Below are 15,076 nucleotides of genomic sequence, written 5' to 3' on the forward strand. Positions count from 1 at the left end.
CATTCTTACAGGTGTAAGATATAATCTCTGAGTTGTTTTGATTTGTATTTCTCTGATGGCTAAGGATGTTGAGTCTTTCAGCCGTTTTAGATTCCTCTGTTGAGAGTTCTCTGTTTAGGTCTGTACTCCATTTTCTTATTGGATTATGTGATCTTTTGGTGTTCAATTTCTTGAGTTCTTTGTATATTTTGGAGATCAGCCCTCTGTCTGATGTGGGCTGGTGAAGATCTTTTCCCGTTCTGTCGGCTGCCGCCAAACCAGACTCTTCATTTAGTTGGAGTCCCATAAAGGCAGCAATGAATGCTTAACCAGCTGGGCAACTCTTTTGCACCACACACTATATCCACCAACTTCTTGGTGACTTCTCTAGTCTTTTTGCAAGCTAATAATCGCAGCAGCCCTACTTACACCTTCGGAGGTTCTAACCCTGTCTGACTGTCCACACTCACACAGAAACATCAAATTTGTTTGGGTTCAATCAACTTTATTTCCATCTGGTTTTGCTGGCATGCCACCCTGCTAATCCTTTCAAAATCAGGAATGAGTAGCACAGTGTCCCTTAGAGAAATCGAGGGACAAGGAGGCAGCTGACATGAGAGAGAAGTTGAGGCACTTAGGGACTTACCCGTTGTCCTGAGGGTAAAACCTGAGGCCAGGTATGAGAAAGAGGGCCCAGGCTGGGTGGAGCCATCCACAGGTTTCCCAGAAACCCCTTCTGGCACTGTCCAGTCCCACCCCTCTCAGGCCACCCCCTGTTCCGGGAAGAGGGCAGTGCTGGGGACAGCAGTATTCCAGGCTGGCTCCTTAGAGACTGGATGGAGGTGTCAGCAGTGCCTTCCTGGGCCTTGGGAGCTGTCCCAGTGGTCTTTCTGGTGTGTCCCCTGAGTGCAGAGCACGAGCCTAGGAAGACACACATACTCATCCTCCACACTGGATGCCCTTAGTCTCCTCAGCACCTTGGTCCTTGCTATTTAACTCCTGATCTTATCAAATACTTGCCCTGCCCTTAGGAGCCCAAGTGTGGTTGCCTGTTCTTAGCCATTAGCACCTAAGGTGTCTCCAGAACTCCAACCCACCTCCCTCTACAAGCCTTGGAGAGAGGCAGTGGTCACTCCAAAGCTCACACAGTCAGTGAATGACAGACAGAATGGGTCTTCAGCCCAAGGCTTCCAAGTAGCTGCAGGCCCCCACCTGCTTCCTCTTGTCACTCACAGGCCTTCGGGGCACACAGGAAATCTGGGGGGCCTCCCAAAGCCCATTTTCTTGGCAGCGGATCAAAGGTAGGTTGCGCTGGGCCAGCCCCTCCTGGCACCGGTATCGTAGTACAGTGTCCACCGCATAGCGCAGCCGAGGACGACCAAATATTTGAGCCAGGGGCAGCTGTGGTGGAGGCCCACAGGACACTGCAAGGGGCATACAGTTAGAAACTGGGAGTCTGGTTTGTGGATGATGGTTCACAGAAACTTGATGGAAAGGAAATGAGTGGCCACAACTGACAAGAAAAATCAAAATTTCTGAGTAGGCCAATGTAACGTATCACCCTCCCGCAGTCTGGGGTACACCCTGACGGGTTCTTCTGGGTAGCTTAGCTCTCCTTTTGTAAGTGGCAGCCCCAATCAGCCTTCCTCTGTCAGCCCTCACCAAGCCCCATCTTGCAGGTGTAGGAGAGGTGGTAGTTGCAGGGTACGTCACTCCACTGGCCCTGGTCATGCCACACCATGACCACACAGTTCTCCCCGGACAGGAAGTAGCTGTCAGGCTGCCCAGGGTTCCAGTTTTCATAGAGCTGGGAAGGGGGAGGAGAGGAGGTGGTGAGCTCAAACCCTATAAATACCAGAAGGTACGCCCTGAGGAAACCGGAGGGAGGATATGGAGGGGCTTTGCAGGAACAAGGCAAGAGCCCAAGGAGACAGGGACAAGGAAAGAAAGGGTCCAGTGGGAAAGACCGGAATGGAGGAAGCAACAGTCCTGGAGGCAGAAGGGCATCCAGGAAGTGACCTAGGCTGCACTGCAGTGGGGGTTCTCACCACAGGGGCCCCATCTGACCACAAGAAGTCCCCCTCAATGGTCCTGTCATTGAGTCCAATCCACTGGTACTCCCGATAGCGATCTAGGGAGAAAAACAGAGGTGCAGTGAGCAGGAAGCCCTGTGTTCCTGGGCCAGTGACTGACCTTTTGGGGAGTCCATCCAAAAATCTGCTTCCTAGGCAGTTTCTAGGCAGTTGGCTAGGCCTGTGGCTGCTGGCTCTACCAGGAAAGCAGCACCACCAGCGACTGTCTCCATCCTTCCTTTCTCTTTATCCCCCAGGTAAGATAATTATATTTAATATCATAGACTCTCCCTAAATTCTTGTCTTTCGAAAGCTTTTTTTTTTTTAATTTTATTTGTATGGGTATTTCATCAGCATAAATGTCGTGTCTCACTTGTGTACAGTGTCCTCAGAGGCCAGAGGCCTTCAGATTCCCAGGAACTGGAGTTATAGATGGTTGTGAGCTGTCATGTGGGTGCTGGAAACGGAACCCTGGATCTTTCAGAAAAGCAGCTAGTGCTCTTAACCCGTGAGTCATCTCTTTAGCCTGTCTCCCGATTTTCTTAAGGAACCTCCACACCCCATGGAAGGTTCGGGAAGGAAGGAAGAAGAGCAAACCGTGTTACCACAGAGTTAGGGAAGCAGATGCACCTGGGAAAACAGGGAGTCCGGCAGTCGAGGCCGCCATGCAAATGCGGGACGTGAAGCCCAATCGCCCTACAGCAGGCTTTCCGGTGAGAGGCAGGAGGAGTGAAGGAAGGAAAAGACAGAGTGAGGAGAGAGGAGAAAGGGAGAAGGAAGTGGGAACGGAGAGGATGAGGAAGCAATGAGGAGTGGGCTTGGTGTGGAGCACGCGCAGTAAGCCAGGCTCCACCCACCGTTGACGAAGTCCTGCTCCTCCGGAGTGCAGATGCTGGTCAGATGCGCACCTAGTGCTCGGCACTGGCTTTCTGCGTCCTCCCAGCTCCTCCGTGTGGAAAAGTGTTTGTAGCAGGCACCCTGGAAAGCTTCCCAGCCGGGGCTGCAGAACTGGAGGCCTGGAGCACAGAGGAGGGCCCGGTTTAGGCTGCCAAGTCGCAGATTGGCTTCTTCAACAGCCGGCAGCAGGAGGCAGGGCTCGGAGCCACTTTAGAGCAGCCCGGAAGCCCTCAGGCCTTGGGCAGTGGCTAGGACGGCTGGCTCTCCCGCCCTGCTCTGTGCAGCCCTGCCCGCTGGAGAAGCGGCTACCCTCCTCCCTGCTCCGAAGACTGGACAGAGAGAGCAAGGTTCAGACCAGCCATGTAACTTGCCTGAAGAGCAAGGCCCAAATCAGTGACCACCCTCCACCTTTGGAACTAGCTTATTGGGGTTAAGGTCCAGTCTTTCAACCTGCCTCCCTGCCCCTCCACACACTCACCAACATCGCACAGGTCCCCCCCATAGCCTGGCAAACACAGGCAGCGGAAACCCTCCTTCTCCTCCAAGCATGTCCCACCATTGTGGCAAGGGCTGGGGATACAGTCACCTGACAGGAAAGAGAGTGAGGGGGGGGAACTGTAAGAGGAGCGGTGCAGACTGAGCTCTCCAGGGGAGGGTTCGTGATCCCCCACCCAGACACTTTCCAGATGGGGAGGTAACAGTTCTGCCTAGAGTTGCCCTTTGCTACAGCCCATCCCCGAGTTCTGGGCTTCTCTCCTCACCCTAACCTCCCAGTTCTTCACTGACTCATCCTTGTACAAGGCCACAGTGCTCCCACCACTGTGAGCCCTGATAAGCTGATGGGAAGAGGCCAAGAGAGCCCTGGGCTGTCAATCACGAAACCTGGATTCCTGTCAGTCTCGGGCTGGGCCATCGCCTTTTCCAGCCTGCTCGCTGGGCCCTGCCAGAGAAAGAGGCTTCTTCAACCAGCAGTGCAGACTAGATTTCTTAGAACTACTCCCGCCAGCGTCGCACAAGGCACAAGGCTTCGTGCTGGCCTCGACAGGGGAGGGGAAGGAGAAGCTGGGCTGTTTTGCTGGATGACCGAGCCATAGCAGGTAGAATGCACCAGTCAGCCTTTCAAGCATCGCTTCCTTTCTTCTCCCTCCCCAGTGAGGTGAAGCCTGGTCTCAGGTTGTGAAGGTAACAGTCCTGAGATCCTCTTCTCCCTCCCCAGTGAAGTGAAGCCTGGTCTCAGGTCGTGAAGGTAACAGTCCCGAGATCCTCATATTTGCTTCCTCCAGTCCTTGGGAGATAGACTTTTTTGTTGTTGTTGTTATTGCTGTTGTTTTTGTCTTTCGAGACAGGGTTTCTCTGTGTATCTTTGGCTGTCCTGGAACTTGCTCTGTAAACTAGGCTGTCCTCGAACTCACAGAGATCCACCTGCCTCTGCCTCCCCAGAGTTGGAATTAAAGGTGTGTGTCACCACACCTGATGGGAGACAGACTTTTAAACCCAGTCTTTGGTCTCCCACTCTCTAAGGCGTAAGTCCCACCCTGGCTGTGAGCTACAGGGCCTGCACCTTGGCGGGGTAGTATGGGATGACTTGACTCCCTTTGGGTTTTCCTTACTCCTTTTCTTTCCCACCTCCTGACACAGCAGGAAGGCGGCCCCTGACATCCTCTGCAGGTGATGGGCTGATACTGCAGCAGTTCCCCTTTCCCACTACACCCACAAAAAGGCCAATGGACAGAAAGGCAGCAGCTGCAATGGGCGAGATGATGACGTCATAGGGGCTACTCCACCTGGGCCATGGAGGAGAGGTGAGAACCAGGAGGGCTCAGCCTTTCCTGAGGGCTTCTGATGGGAACCTTAGGCTCCTCTCAGATGGTGGAAATCAGTTCATTTTCTTCTCCCATCCCACCTCACCCTTTGCATGAGACAGATTCTTGTTAAAGAGCATAAACCCATTTCTCGGGGGGTTGGTCATTAGTGCAGGGTTAGTGCAGGAGGGGAACACTGGGCACAAGGGCTCTTCCTGGGTGCATGGAGGAAGATGATGTACATAAGCCTGGAGAAGCCATAGAACTAGCTCCATGCTACCTGGGTAGGTCACACACCACACCCTGGCTGTGTGAGTTTCTCCTGTAGGTAACAGGGGACTCCCTTGGGTGATATGTACAGTCAAGTCTGGGGACTCAGTAGTATGAAGGGGAAGTGTAGATGGCCCGAGGAGAAACAGAGGGGACAGCAAGGGACTGCTGCCCTGTTGGAACAGCAAGGATGTTGGCAGAAGAAGAGTGGCAGAGAGATACATGGAGAGACACAGAGGGGTGGCGAGGGCACACGGGACCAGATTCCTGATTCAGACTCAGTCATGAGCAGAGACAGACCGCTGGAGTTGGACAGGGTGTCAGCACCTGGGTACAAAAGCACTTTAATAGAGATTTATTTCAAGGCTTGTTTTCCATAAAACAGTCAAAAATACTTCACAGAAGTAGTGGCTTAAGGCTCTTTGGGGTGAATATTCTGGTCCCCAGAGGTGAGGGGCAGGTATGGTCTCTTAGGCTTCCCTGGAATCACTGAGAGGTGATTAAAGGGATGGAACCAAGGGAAGAGGGAGGGAATAGCAGACGATGGGCCTGGCTTCAAAGGGTGTGATGGGTATTCTGTGTGGCCAGTGAGGTGTGAGCTACAGCAGAGGGCCCAGTGGTCAGTAGTGGAACTTGGGTAGCAAAGAGAAACAGAGAAGATCAGAGCTCCCTGGGAGAGACAGGTAAGGGAATGAGGGCAATGCAGCAGAGGATCTGGGGAGAAGGTGGAGTAAAAGCCTACGTGTCAGGTGGTCCAGAACTGGAGAAGGAGAAAAAGAAGGAACGGGGGCATGGAGCCTTCAGCAGAATTACCTGATGAGGGGGCCACAGCCACTCCACCTTGGCTGGCACTGTCGGTGGGCAGCACTGGCTGGGCCTGCACAGGTCTTCCAGACTTCTCTCCTGAGGGGGTTTCCAGCTCTCTGGTACCCTCAGGGGCCCATGTGGTTGGAAGCAGGGAAGGGCCATCCTCCAAGCTGGAGCTCCCTGCCTCCTCACTCTCTCGAGGGACCCCAGAGAGCTCAGGGCTTCCAGTTTCTCCTGATACCTCTCTTGCCCCATCTGGAGTGGATGTGAGACTTCCCTCCCTTGTGGGGAGGAAAGTCTCTGTAGGTGGTCCATGGACCCTTGGAGGCCTGGGAGAAGGCGATGCACCCAGCTGCAGAACTGCCCCAGCTGGTGGGGACACACGGGAGAGTGAGTGCTCTGTATCCAAGTCAGTGGGGAGAGGGCTGCTGAGCTCCCTGGGCCACACCCACAGGTCCTCCTGCTCCTTCTCTTCCTCTGGAGCCTCTGTGTCTTTGTATCTTTCTTCTTCCTCCAGGGCTACCTCTTCTTCTGAGGACCGGGTAGGTGGTGCAATGGATTGGGTTTCCGATTCTGACCACAGCAAAATGGTTCAGCACCAGGGACAGCACCCCAGAGCAAGCTGGGGAGGGTAGGGGAAGGGTAGGGCCTGGGGGAGGGGACCTGGGAGGCCTGGGAGAGAGGAGTCCTAGGTGTCTGTCGGGAAGAACTCTGACCATTGGCTACACTGTGAGGCTACTCTGGAGAATTCTGCAAGCTGCCTCTAGCTCAGGCAGACACGGCTGTTGCACCTCCTTCTCCCAGTCTGCCAAAATTACCTTATCTGAGGGGTAGATAAGGAATATATTTCCTTCCCAGAGAGCACCCTCTAAACACCTGCTTCTCTAGTACAGAGGACTGGAGGTGGAATTTACTTGAATACCAAGTTTGGGAGCGGGACAGGAGAGATGCCTTTTATGGTGGAACTGTTGATGAAGGCCAGAACTAAGCCAGCCCATGACCCCAGCATCCAGTGGACTTGCCCTCCTGCCCCCAACTTCTCTAATGGAGTGAGAATACAAGGTATGGGTTTAAGGTTACCTAGGAGAATCCCAGGGGCCTCTGCTGGGTCTTCTGGGGAAGAGGAGCTTCCTCCTGCCCCATCCTCCATGATGGGGATGGAGTAGATGGCCCCTCGAGACTCACTCTCCATAGCTTCCCGAGGCAACTGCAGCTCCTCCAGCTTCTCTGTCACTGTGACAATGGCCTCTAGTCCATCAGAGGCTGGGCTGGAGGCTTCAGAAGAGGCAGAGGGGTGGGCTGAGTCTGTGGCAAGAGGAAAAGGCCAACGGGAGTCAGCTGGCCTGCATCTGAGGCTGGGTCAGACCTCAAACGACCTGGAATGTGCTTCATCCTCCACAAGTTCTCACAGGGAGCTCAGGGCACCCTGGAGCATCACCACTCCTCCCTCGAGTACTAATGCAGTGCCTGTTAGTTCTAGGCCAAGCATTCTCTGCGTATGGTATAGAGAATGCGAGGGAAACTCCATCCTGAGAAAACAGACACAGGCATTAACACATTAGATACACGATAGAAAGAACTCTTTGTTATAAGGCAAAGTGGGGGCTCATTTTCCTTCGGAGGGATCTGAAACGTCTGAATGAGCTGCCCCCTGAAGAAATGGAACACAGAGTATGGGGACAGGCTGAGTTTGGGGTGAGAAGGGGACAGACTCCATCTCCTCAGGTACAGTATTCAATCATCAGTGTCTGAGGTGCTTGGAGCTCAACTAAGGCAACAGAGAAAGGGCTACTCAGTGGCTCAGGGGAAGGAACACAGGACAGAGACTCGAGAACTGGGGTGAGAGGAGCCCAGAGGGCTGTCTCCAGCCAGGACAGATGGACTATACTGTCCTGTTCCAGTGAGCTCCACCCACTCCAGACCTCTGTCCTCCACCTCTGCTCCCTGCCCATTCATGCTAATGCCCCAACTGTTCCCTTCAGGACAAGGCGCTGGGCTCAGAATCTGCACCCAGCTGACTTTCAGGTACCACCCTCTGTCCACTCATCAGCACTCAGTGTTGAAAGACTTGACACTTGTAAGCACAATAAGGAGTTCCTGGGTGTGTGAGGACAGAGATGTGGGGATTGAGGCAACCTTGGAACCGGTGGAAACTGGTACAGAGCAGGAGGGAGGTGAAGTGATGCGGAGGGTACAGGGAAGATGACAAGCTGGGCACCAATAAGACCCCTGTGGATGAATGGCCAAGAAGATGGTGAAGCTGAGGCTAGACTCCCAGGTCTGGTACTGCTTCTGAGGTTACTCACCTCGGAAACAGTAGACATTGAAGCGGTTCTGTTTGCTGGGGAAGCCAGTCTGATTGGGGAAGAGGAAGAGGGTTTTGACTCCTGGCAGACCCCCACCACAGCGTTGGCTGGGAGTGATGATGGGGTAGCGCACACTGCCGTCAGCCAGCCAACCGGGGCTGCACCGGTCCAAGCCACCATTCCAGGCTGCATATAGCTGGCCCGTGCTGGCAATCTGCGCACCCCGTTCCAGACAGTAGTCCCGAGCCTCCTCCCACGTCAGCTTGCCGGGAGGGGCGCCTAGAAACAGTTCTCCTGAGTGAGAAGAAGAGCTGGGTCATCCTTCCACCCTGGACTCTTACAGGTCCCTAGGCAAACTCATTCCTGACATGGGGTCATCTTGCCCACCTGATAGTATCAAGGATGGCATGAAACCCAAAATGAAAATTAGTGCATAGAGAAGCCTAGCCCCAATTCCTCACTCTATAGTGCTGCGAATCACCCCCCCCCAACAGTATTTGGAGGAGTACATCAAGCGCCTGCCTATTCTGCCCTTAGACACATGAAGTCTACTGAAGCCCCAGGCCTTGTTGCAGGAAGGCTTGTCACTTGCAATCACCATTTAGGTCTTCGGCGTAGCAGTAGACATCATAGAGGTCCTCAGGACCCACCACTCCATAGTTCCGCACTCCAGGGTAGCCATCCATGTCTCCATAGCAGGCCTCCCTTGGGTTCTGGATGGGATACCTAAAAGAAGAAGCGAAGGATGGGTGTCTTGCCCCAGGAGGCTGCCCTATCAACCTTTCTGCTGTGTGACAAGTGTGGCAAGGATGTCGGGGTGCAGAAAAGTACGCTCTAGGCAGGGGCTTGTCCTCTTTCCTGAGGCCAGTTTTCTTCCCAGAGGCAGGGAGCCCTGGGGAACCGCGATGGAGGGTGACGGCCACACCTTCAACCCACCTTACAGTCTGGTCGGACAGCCAGCCGGCATCACACTGCTCATAACCGCCGAGGTAGGCAGCATAGAGCTGCTCAGGGGTGGCGATTCTGGCACCTATGCGAGCACAGGCTTCCTGGGCTCCAGCAAAAGAGAAAGCATAGCGGGCAGAGCCCTCTCGGTAGAGAAAGACGACCCCTGAGGAGCAAAGAGAACTCCTGAGTCTGACGATCACCAGCGCACTGACTTCCCCTCCCTGTCACTCTGTTCACAAAAGGCAAAGTCCGACTGAGTTCTCTAGGGCTGTAGGACTGTTTCCCCGCTCTGCTTTCCCAATTCAGCTTGGGCCTTTTGCGCATGCAAGGTTTGCTAAGCCTCCTCACCTGGGGGCCAGAGTACTTTCCTCCCTCTTTCTAGGGACCTCATTCTACTCGCTCTTCTCACCTTTGACCTTGACTTCCACAGTGTCACTGCTGTCGTCAATACCATGCTGGACCTCGCAGCGGTAGACCCCGGAATCATTGGGCCGCAGCTCGCTCAACACCAGAGACACGTCCGTGAGCGATGCAGGGTAGGCGGGCAGGGCTACTCGGAACCTGTAGGCTTCGTTTACTTTGACCCGCAGCCCGCGAGCCACCAACACCTCAGCCTCCCGATCCCCGGCCAGAAAGGTCCACTTGACCCGGGGAAAGCCCGGCACTGCTCGGCGGCTGGTCAGCGGCCGCAGGTGGTGGACGTGGCATGGGATGGTCAGGGCGCCGCCCAGCACGCCCCGCAGCTGCGTGGCGCCAATGCGCACGCGGAAGGCTCGGTCCTCTGTGGACAGGGGTCAAAGCCCGCTGCAGCCAGACGCAGGACGCACTGCGCCTGTGCGCGTGGCTCCAAGTCCCGCCCCCCAGGACTAACCAGCTTAAGGTGCCTACACCGGGCTCCGAATGCTGATCCCAGCCCAGGGTCCTGAATGCGATCCTCCACCCTTAGCCTCAGGCCTTCAGCCCCTTTGCTGCACTGACTCCAAGACGTCCCCACCTTTCAAGGCCCCCAGCTCATCCCTATTCTGCAGTGGGCTCCAGCCCTTGCCCACAGAACTTCCTCATCTGTCTCCTTTCCTTTCCGGTACCAGGCTAAAAGCAGATGACTGGGATTGAACGGAGGCAGCTTTCTGCTGTAGGGGAGATGCAGCAGAGACATGGGTCCTCTGGAGGGTTGCTCACCTGAACTGTCCTCTTTCAGATCGTCAGCTAGGACTGCAGGGGCCTGGGTCAGTACCAGGGCTGCCAGCAGGGACAGCAGTGGGATCATGCTGCAAACTGATGGACGAACTTGAGGAGGAAAGATGAAAGGTGCGTTAGATTTGGGGATGGACTTCCTCTGCCTCTCTACACATACCAGAATAACCACTAACTCTGTTTCTAACCCCATCTCCTCAGCACCAGGAGGAATCTCTGTGTGACCTAGCCAAGGCTCTTACCATCTCTGAGTCTCTATTTTCTTAATTATAAAGAAAAAAAGCATCGTCATTACTACCTTGTGCATTTTGGTGGGGTCATATGCTTTGAGTGTCTGTCTGTCTGTCTATCTGCCTATCTAGCTGTTATCTATACATTGTTATCGTTGTATATCTATTATCTTCTTGCCTAACTATAATCTACAGCAGAAAGCAGCCTGCGCACGTGCCAGCACCAGACAGGGTAGAAGTTCAATGAGCATTTATAACCCATGATGGGTGGCACTGTGCTATCCCTGCACTTGGGTTCTACATCTGTGCGCCCAACCAGTCAGAAAAAAGGAGGCAGTACTGAACACATACAGATTTTTTTGTCACTGTTCCCTAAACAGCATGCATACGCTTGGAAATTGTAAGTCACCCAGAGACAGGTTCCTGAGTATGAAAGACTTGCGTGGGTAAGATGCAAAGACAGAATTCCATGCGAGGAGCTTGAGCACCTTCAGGTTCCGGCAGCCACATAGATCCATGGGTGGGGGATGGGTGCACAACTGTGGGCCCACTTTCCCCTGCCCTCAGGTGTCAACCCTGAGCCTCCTTCCACAGCGGTAAAGCCCAGCCTTCTCTTCCAGGAGGGCCTCCTAGACTGAACCCAGGCACTGTAGCCGCTCCTGCTTCCTCTCCCCACAAGGACTTTGTAAGGAAGCTGCCCCTGGTGCCCAGCATCCTCTGCCCCCTCCATCCCTCCTACTTTGCTCTCAGTCATTCCTCTCTGCCTGGCACGGGCTTTTCCACCGGATCTCCTGGCTCAGAAGCCAGCTGGGACAAAGACCCTGTCCCTGCCAGTCTGGCCTCTATCCAGTTGCTCCTTCCCCCACCCATCTTTTGTGAAAGCCTACAACTTGGAATGTACTGGAGAAGGGTGCCAGAAGGGGAAAGGCCAGCCCCCCTGGCCATCAGCTCTGGAAACACTCTCTTTTTGAGGACCTCAGTGCACTTACACTCTGGGAAAATGCAGGTGGGTGCCCAGAGAAGGCTAGAGAGAACTCTGGGCCACCAGCAGAGCTAAATCAGGAGCCAGGGCATTTGCCCTCAGGAGGGAAAGCTGAAGAGCTAATAAACACAGTCTTTAAGAGCCAGGCCAGAGTCGGAAGACTATGGGGACCCAGGTCTACGGATCAGGTACCCTGATGATGCAGCAGGGTACCAAGGTTAGGACGCCAGGCAATTCTTCTCTCTCCCTCTGCTCACAGCTGGCAATCGCTGGAGCTTAAGTGATGGGGAATTTCCTTCTCTCAGGTCCTGCCATGTCCTTCCAGGCCAGACCCCCTGCTAACCAGAGCTGTGGCCTTCACTCTTGGCTGGGCTGTGCAAGCTGTAACTAGGGTTAATGCTTTGAAGTAAGAAGGGAGTCAGGTTCTGAGGAGAAGGGTTGCTGGAGAGGCCAGGCTGAGCCACTCTCCGTGGGAGCCGTAGCTACTCACACTCGTCCTCCCTTTTACTCGTTTCGGGACAGCAGGGGACTAGAGGGGAAGCCTGAGGTCAGGAGATCCGATTGTCCTGGGACAAGAGTGGCTTCTGTTCGAGGCTCAAACGCTCTGACCCTTCCGGGAGGCACCGGGGCACCCTTAGCTGCTCCGCACAGCTCCTTTGCTCAATCGCGCACTGGCTCCAGCAGGCTGCGCGGCGGAGGCAGGGAGCTAGCGGCCCGTACAGTACGGTGTGCACCTGCCCTAAGAAAGGCGCCGCTGACCGCGCCCTCGGGGGCGCGGGGACCTCAGGAAGCTGCGGCGGGCGACCAACCCCGTCGTCCACAGCAGCCAGGCCAGCGCCCTTAACCGTGCCCGAATTCTCAAGCTCAGAGAGGTCAAGAAACTTGCCCAAGGTCACACAGCAAGTAAGAGACTGGCAGGGCCTGGCCTCCGCACTCACCTTGTGAGGTCCCCTCCGTACACCGTGCGTCCCGCAGCCGCGGCCGAGAGACTGCGGCGCAATGCGCGGGCGCGAGCAGGGCCGGGTGCGCGGGACGCAGATGGGGGCGCCAGCCCGCCGGGCGCCGCACAAAACCCCCTTTCTTCCCACGCGCCCCGCCTTCTGCGCCGTCCCCACTCTAGCCGCCCCCGCGGGGGGCTCTGCGCGGTCACGGGACCCGTAGTCTTCTCTGCGAGGGTTCCGGGCGACAGCAGCCAGAGCGAGGGAGGACAAGCGAAGTAGGACAAGGTTCCGCGGACGGGAGCCCAGGACTAGCAGCGGGGAGGGCAGAAGGGGTGGGGAGGGAGCAGTGGAGGGAGCTGTGGCTACGCAAAAAGGCGAGTTAGAACACGGGAGAGACTTCTCATTGGTTAAAGGGAGGAGGACCGACTCAAACTTCGTAGCTCAGAGGATGAAGGGATGATGGGAGCTTTGCCCAGGGAAAGAGGGCGCTGGCGGGTGAAAATGGAAAGCCGTATTCTGAGGTCCGAGAGGGTGCAAACGACCACAGCTTCCCCTTTGAGGAAGCTTTGATTGGTTTATACTCCCTCGGTGCTTCCTCTCCCTCCATAGAAGAGGAGCTGGCTTTGCAGTCGTTGGCTAGGCGGAGGTGGGACAGCAGAAGTACGGGCTAGCCAACACAAGTCAAGAAAGTCTAGGGTATTGATGGAGCAAACGTCACAGGTTGCAAAAGCCCACGTTCAGAGCGAGAGCCTGCTAGCCTGGTGCCCGGGGTGGGCCTGAGGACTGCCAGTTGCCTGCCCCCACTTTGCCCATTGCTTCTCCCTTCTTTCCCAGGCTCTCCATCCTCTCCCGCCTGGGACTCTAGGCAAAACCTTGGCACCAGCTGTAGGCGACTCAGCCAGATCCTTGCCCCTCGTTCCTCTGGATGCCAGCAAGGTCAGTGTGGGAGTCCCGGCCTCGTCATCTCCAGATCCCCAAATGCACCCTGCCCACCTGTGACACCTTAACCCCCAACCCAGGAGATGTTGTGACAATTCCCTAACCATGCCCCCACCACATGCTGTAGACTTAGTTCCAAACCGCCTTCAGAACCTCTAAAAAAAACAAAGTCTTCTCCAAACTCTTAAAAGTTTAAAGAAAGAGTTCCAGCTCCTCTAAAAAAACAAAGTCCTCTCCAAACTCTTAAAAGTTTAAAGAAAGAGTTCCAGCTCCTGCCGCCCACTGTAGGGACAGAAGGACCTTGGAACCAGAGCAGAATCACGCAGGGAGACAAAGGCAACAAAGCAGGGTTCCTGAAGACGCCAGCCAGGACCCGGCCGGGTTGGAGGTCCTAAGACTAGCGCAGTAGTCAGCCGGGAGGGACTCTGGGTCTGGGTCCAGCAACACATGGGCTTACAGGACTGCAGGTCCACCAGGTGGGGCCAGGAAACCAAGGGATTGAAATTCAGTCCAATTGGTGTCTCAGATGTAACCCAACTTTTTTTCTCAGGCAATTTTGTGGCCAGAGAAGACAGGAAAAGAGGTACTCCCCAACGTCCCCGCGCCCCCACCCTCGAGCTCATAGTTACCGGTGCATACATCTTTGTGCCCGAGGGAGAGCTGCTCCTGGGGCAGGCTGGAGACTGCTGTGGGCAGATTCCTGAGACCAGGGGAAGCCAGAAGAGCAGATTGTTAGGAACACCCTGGCCTGGGGAACCCTGCTTCTGCTTCTGTCTGGGCTGTAAACCCACCCACACCCAGCAGGGCCTCCAGCATACATGTGGAATCTTTTCCTACATCATACACACCCTTACTAAGGTCTGTCTGAAGGATTCTGTCTAGGGGCTCAGCAGCCCACTGTAGGCTGGGCCTTCATGAGGGAGCCCTTTCCAGAAGGTTGGCATTATGAAGGCCTCCTTTGTTGTCAGCTCAGGACATTTACACTGAAGTCTATCCAGACTCAACTCTAACCGTTGCCGATAAGTACCTTCCCTCCAGTTTTGAAGTCTTGACTCATAGCCAAAGTCCATTTCTATCCTCCATCTGAGGGGCAATTGGACCCATGCCTGCTGCTGTGTGCAGCCCTTTAGGTCTTCGACAAGGTCCTGGCACTGGCAGCAACAGAGCCAGTTTTCCTGCACAAACCCGTGTCCTAGCAACAGGGAGTGATACTTCACAGAACCTCAGAGGTCTTCTGGGAGAGATGGTGAAGTACAGTGTTACAGGGGTTGGCTGGTTGAACCAGAAGCTGCTGGCCCTGGACTACTGACCAAGGACTCAGGAAAAGAGTGAGGAGGAGGCCAGGCCTCCTTCATACCCACATGGTGCTGCTGGCTGTCTCCCAGCCTGTCTGGAGACGTTTTCAGGCTCTCTTGAAGAACCTGTGATCTCCTGCCACTTTAACTCCCATATTGGCCAAAGCTGTGGCCTGAGGTGTGAACAAGCTGTCCCCAAAGTTCTTGCCTTCCAGGCACCTCTTCAGCACTGGCTGTCACTGGGTGCCCATCTGAAGTGGCCACCAGGAGGGCTGTGCAGACTTGTACCCTCTCCTGCTTTCAGGCAGCCCCCCTCAGGGCCCCAACACCTGGCTTCTTGGCAGGGAGGGGCTGAGGGCTGGCATGGCTGTGCTCAGAGAATGGGGGCTTTGATAGGCTTAGAAGGGGGCCAGG

The 15,076-nt window shown here is 55.1% G+C and overlaps 1 protein-coding gene across 2 annotated transcripts; it reads right to left on the reverse strand.

Moving 5' to 3' along the window:
* Nucleotides 1-474: 474 nt before the first annotated feature.
* Bcan (brevican) lies at nucleotides 475-12,684 on the reverse strand. 2 transcript variants are annotated; one of them, XM_050118758.1, is made up of 14 exons: nucleotides 12,426-12,684; nucleotides 10,261-10,368; nucleotides 9,491-9,862; nucleotides 9,070-9,244; nucleotides 8,732-8,859; nucleotides 8,134-8,427; nucleotides 6,908-7,132; nucleotides 5,834-6,400; nucleotides 3,427-3,534; nucleotides 2,909-3,067; nucleotides 2,028-2,110; nucleotides 1,642-1,786; nucleotides 1,192-1,403; nucleotides 475-900 (listed from the first exon to the last, which is right to left on the reverse strand). In XM_050118758.1, the coding sequence occupies exons 2-14, from the start codon at nucleotides 10,346-10,348 to the stop codon at nucleotides 805-807; spliced, it is 2,652 nt and encodes an 883-aa protein (XP_049974715.1). In that variant the 5' UTR covers nucleotides 10,349-10,368; nucleotides 12,426-12,684; the 3' UTR covers nucleotides 475-804. The 2 variants fall into 2 exon arrangements, with proteins under 2 accessions (XP_049974715.1, XP_049974716.1); XM_050118759.1 differs by having other exon boundaries at nucleotides 1,213-1,403; nucleotides 12,426-12,682.
* Nucleotides 12,685-15,076: the final 2,392 nt, after the last annotated feature.

This window comes from Alexandromys fortis, unplaced genomic scaffold, assembly GCF_014885135.2.
Source record: "Alexandromys fortis isolate MF-2015 unplaced genomic scaffold, M_Fortis_MF-2015_v1.1 scaffold_152, whole genome shotgun sequence".
Classification (NCBI taxonomy): Eukaryota; Metazoa; Chordata; class Mammalia; order Rodentia; family Cricetidae; genus Alexandromys; species Alexandromys fortis.

Bases quoted from the DNA above. Each gene is read 5' to 3' on its own strand.
- Bcan (XM_050118758.1), bottom strand. From the start codon at position 10,348: ATGATCCCACTGCTGTCCCTGCTGGCAGCCCTGGTACTGACCCAGGCC. The intron at 1,787-2,027 runs GTGAGAACCCCC...CCCCCTTCCCAG, and splicing joins GGTCAGATGGGGCCCCTGTG to CTCTATGAAAACTGGAACCC. The intron at 1,404-1,641 runs GTGAGGGCTGAC...TGCCCCTTGCAG, and splicing joins CACCTGCAAGATGGGGCTTG to TGTCCTGTGGGCCTCCACCA.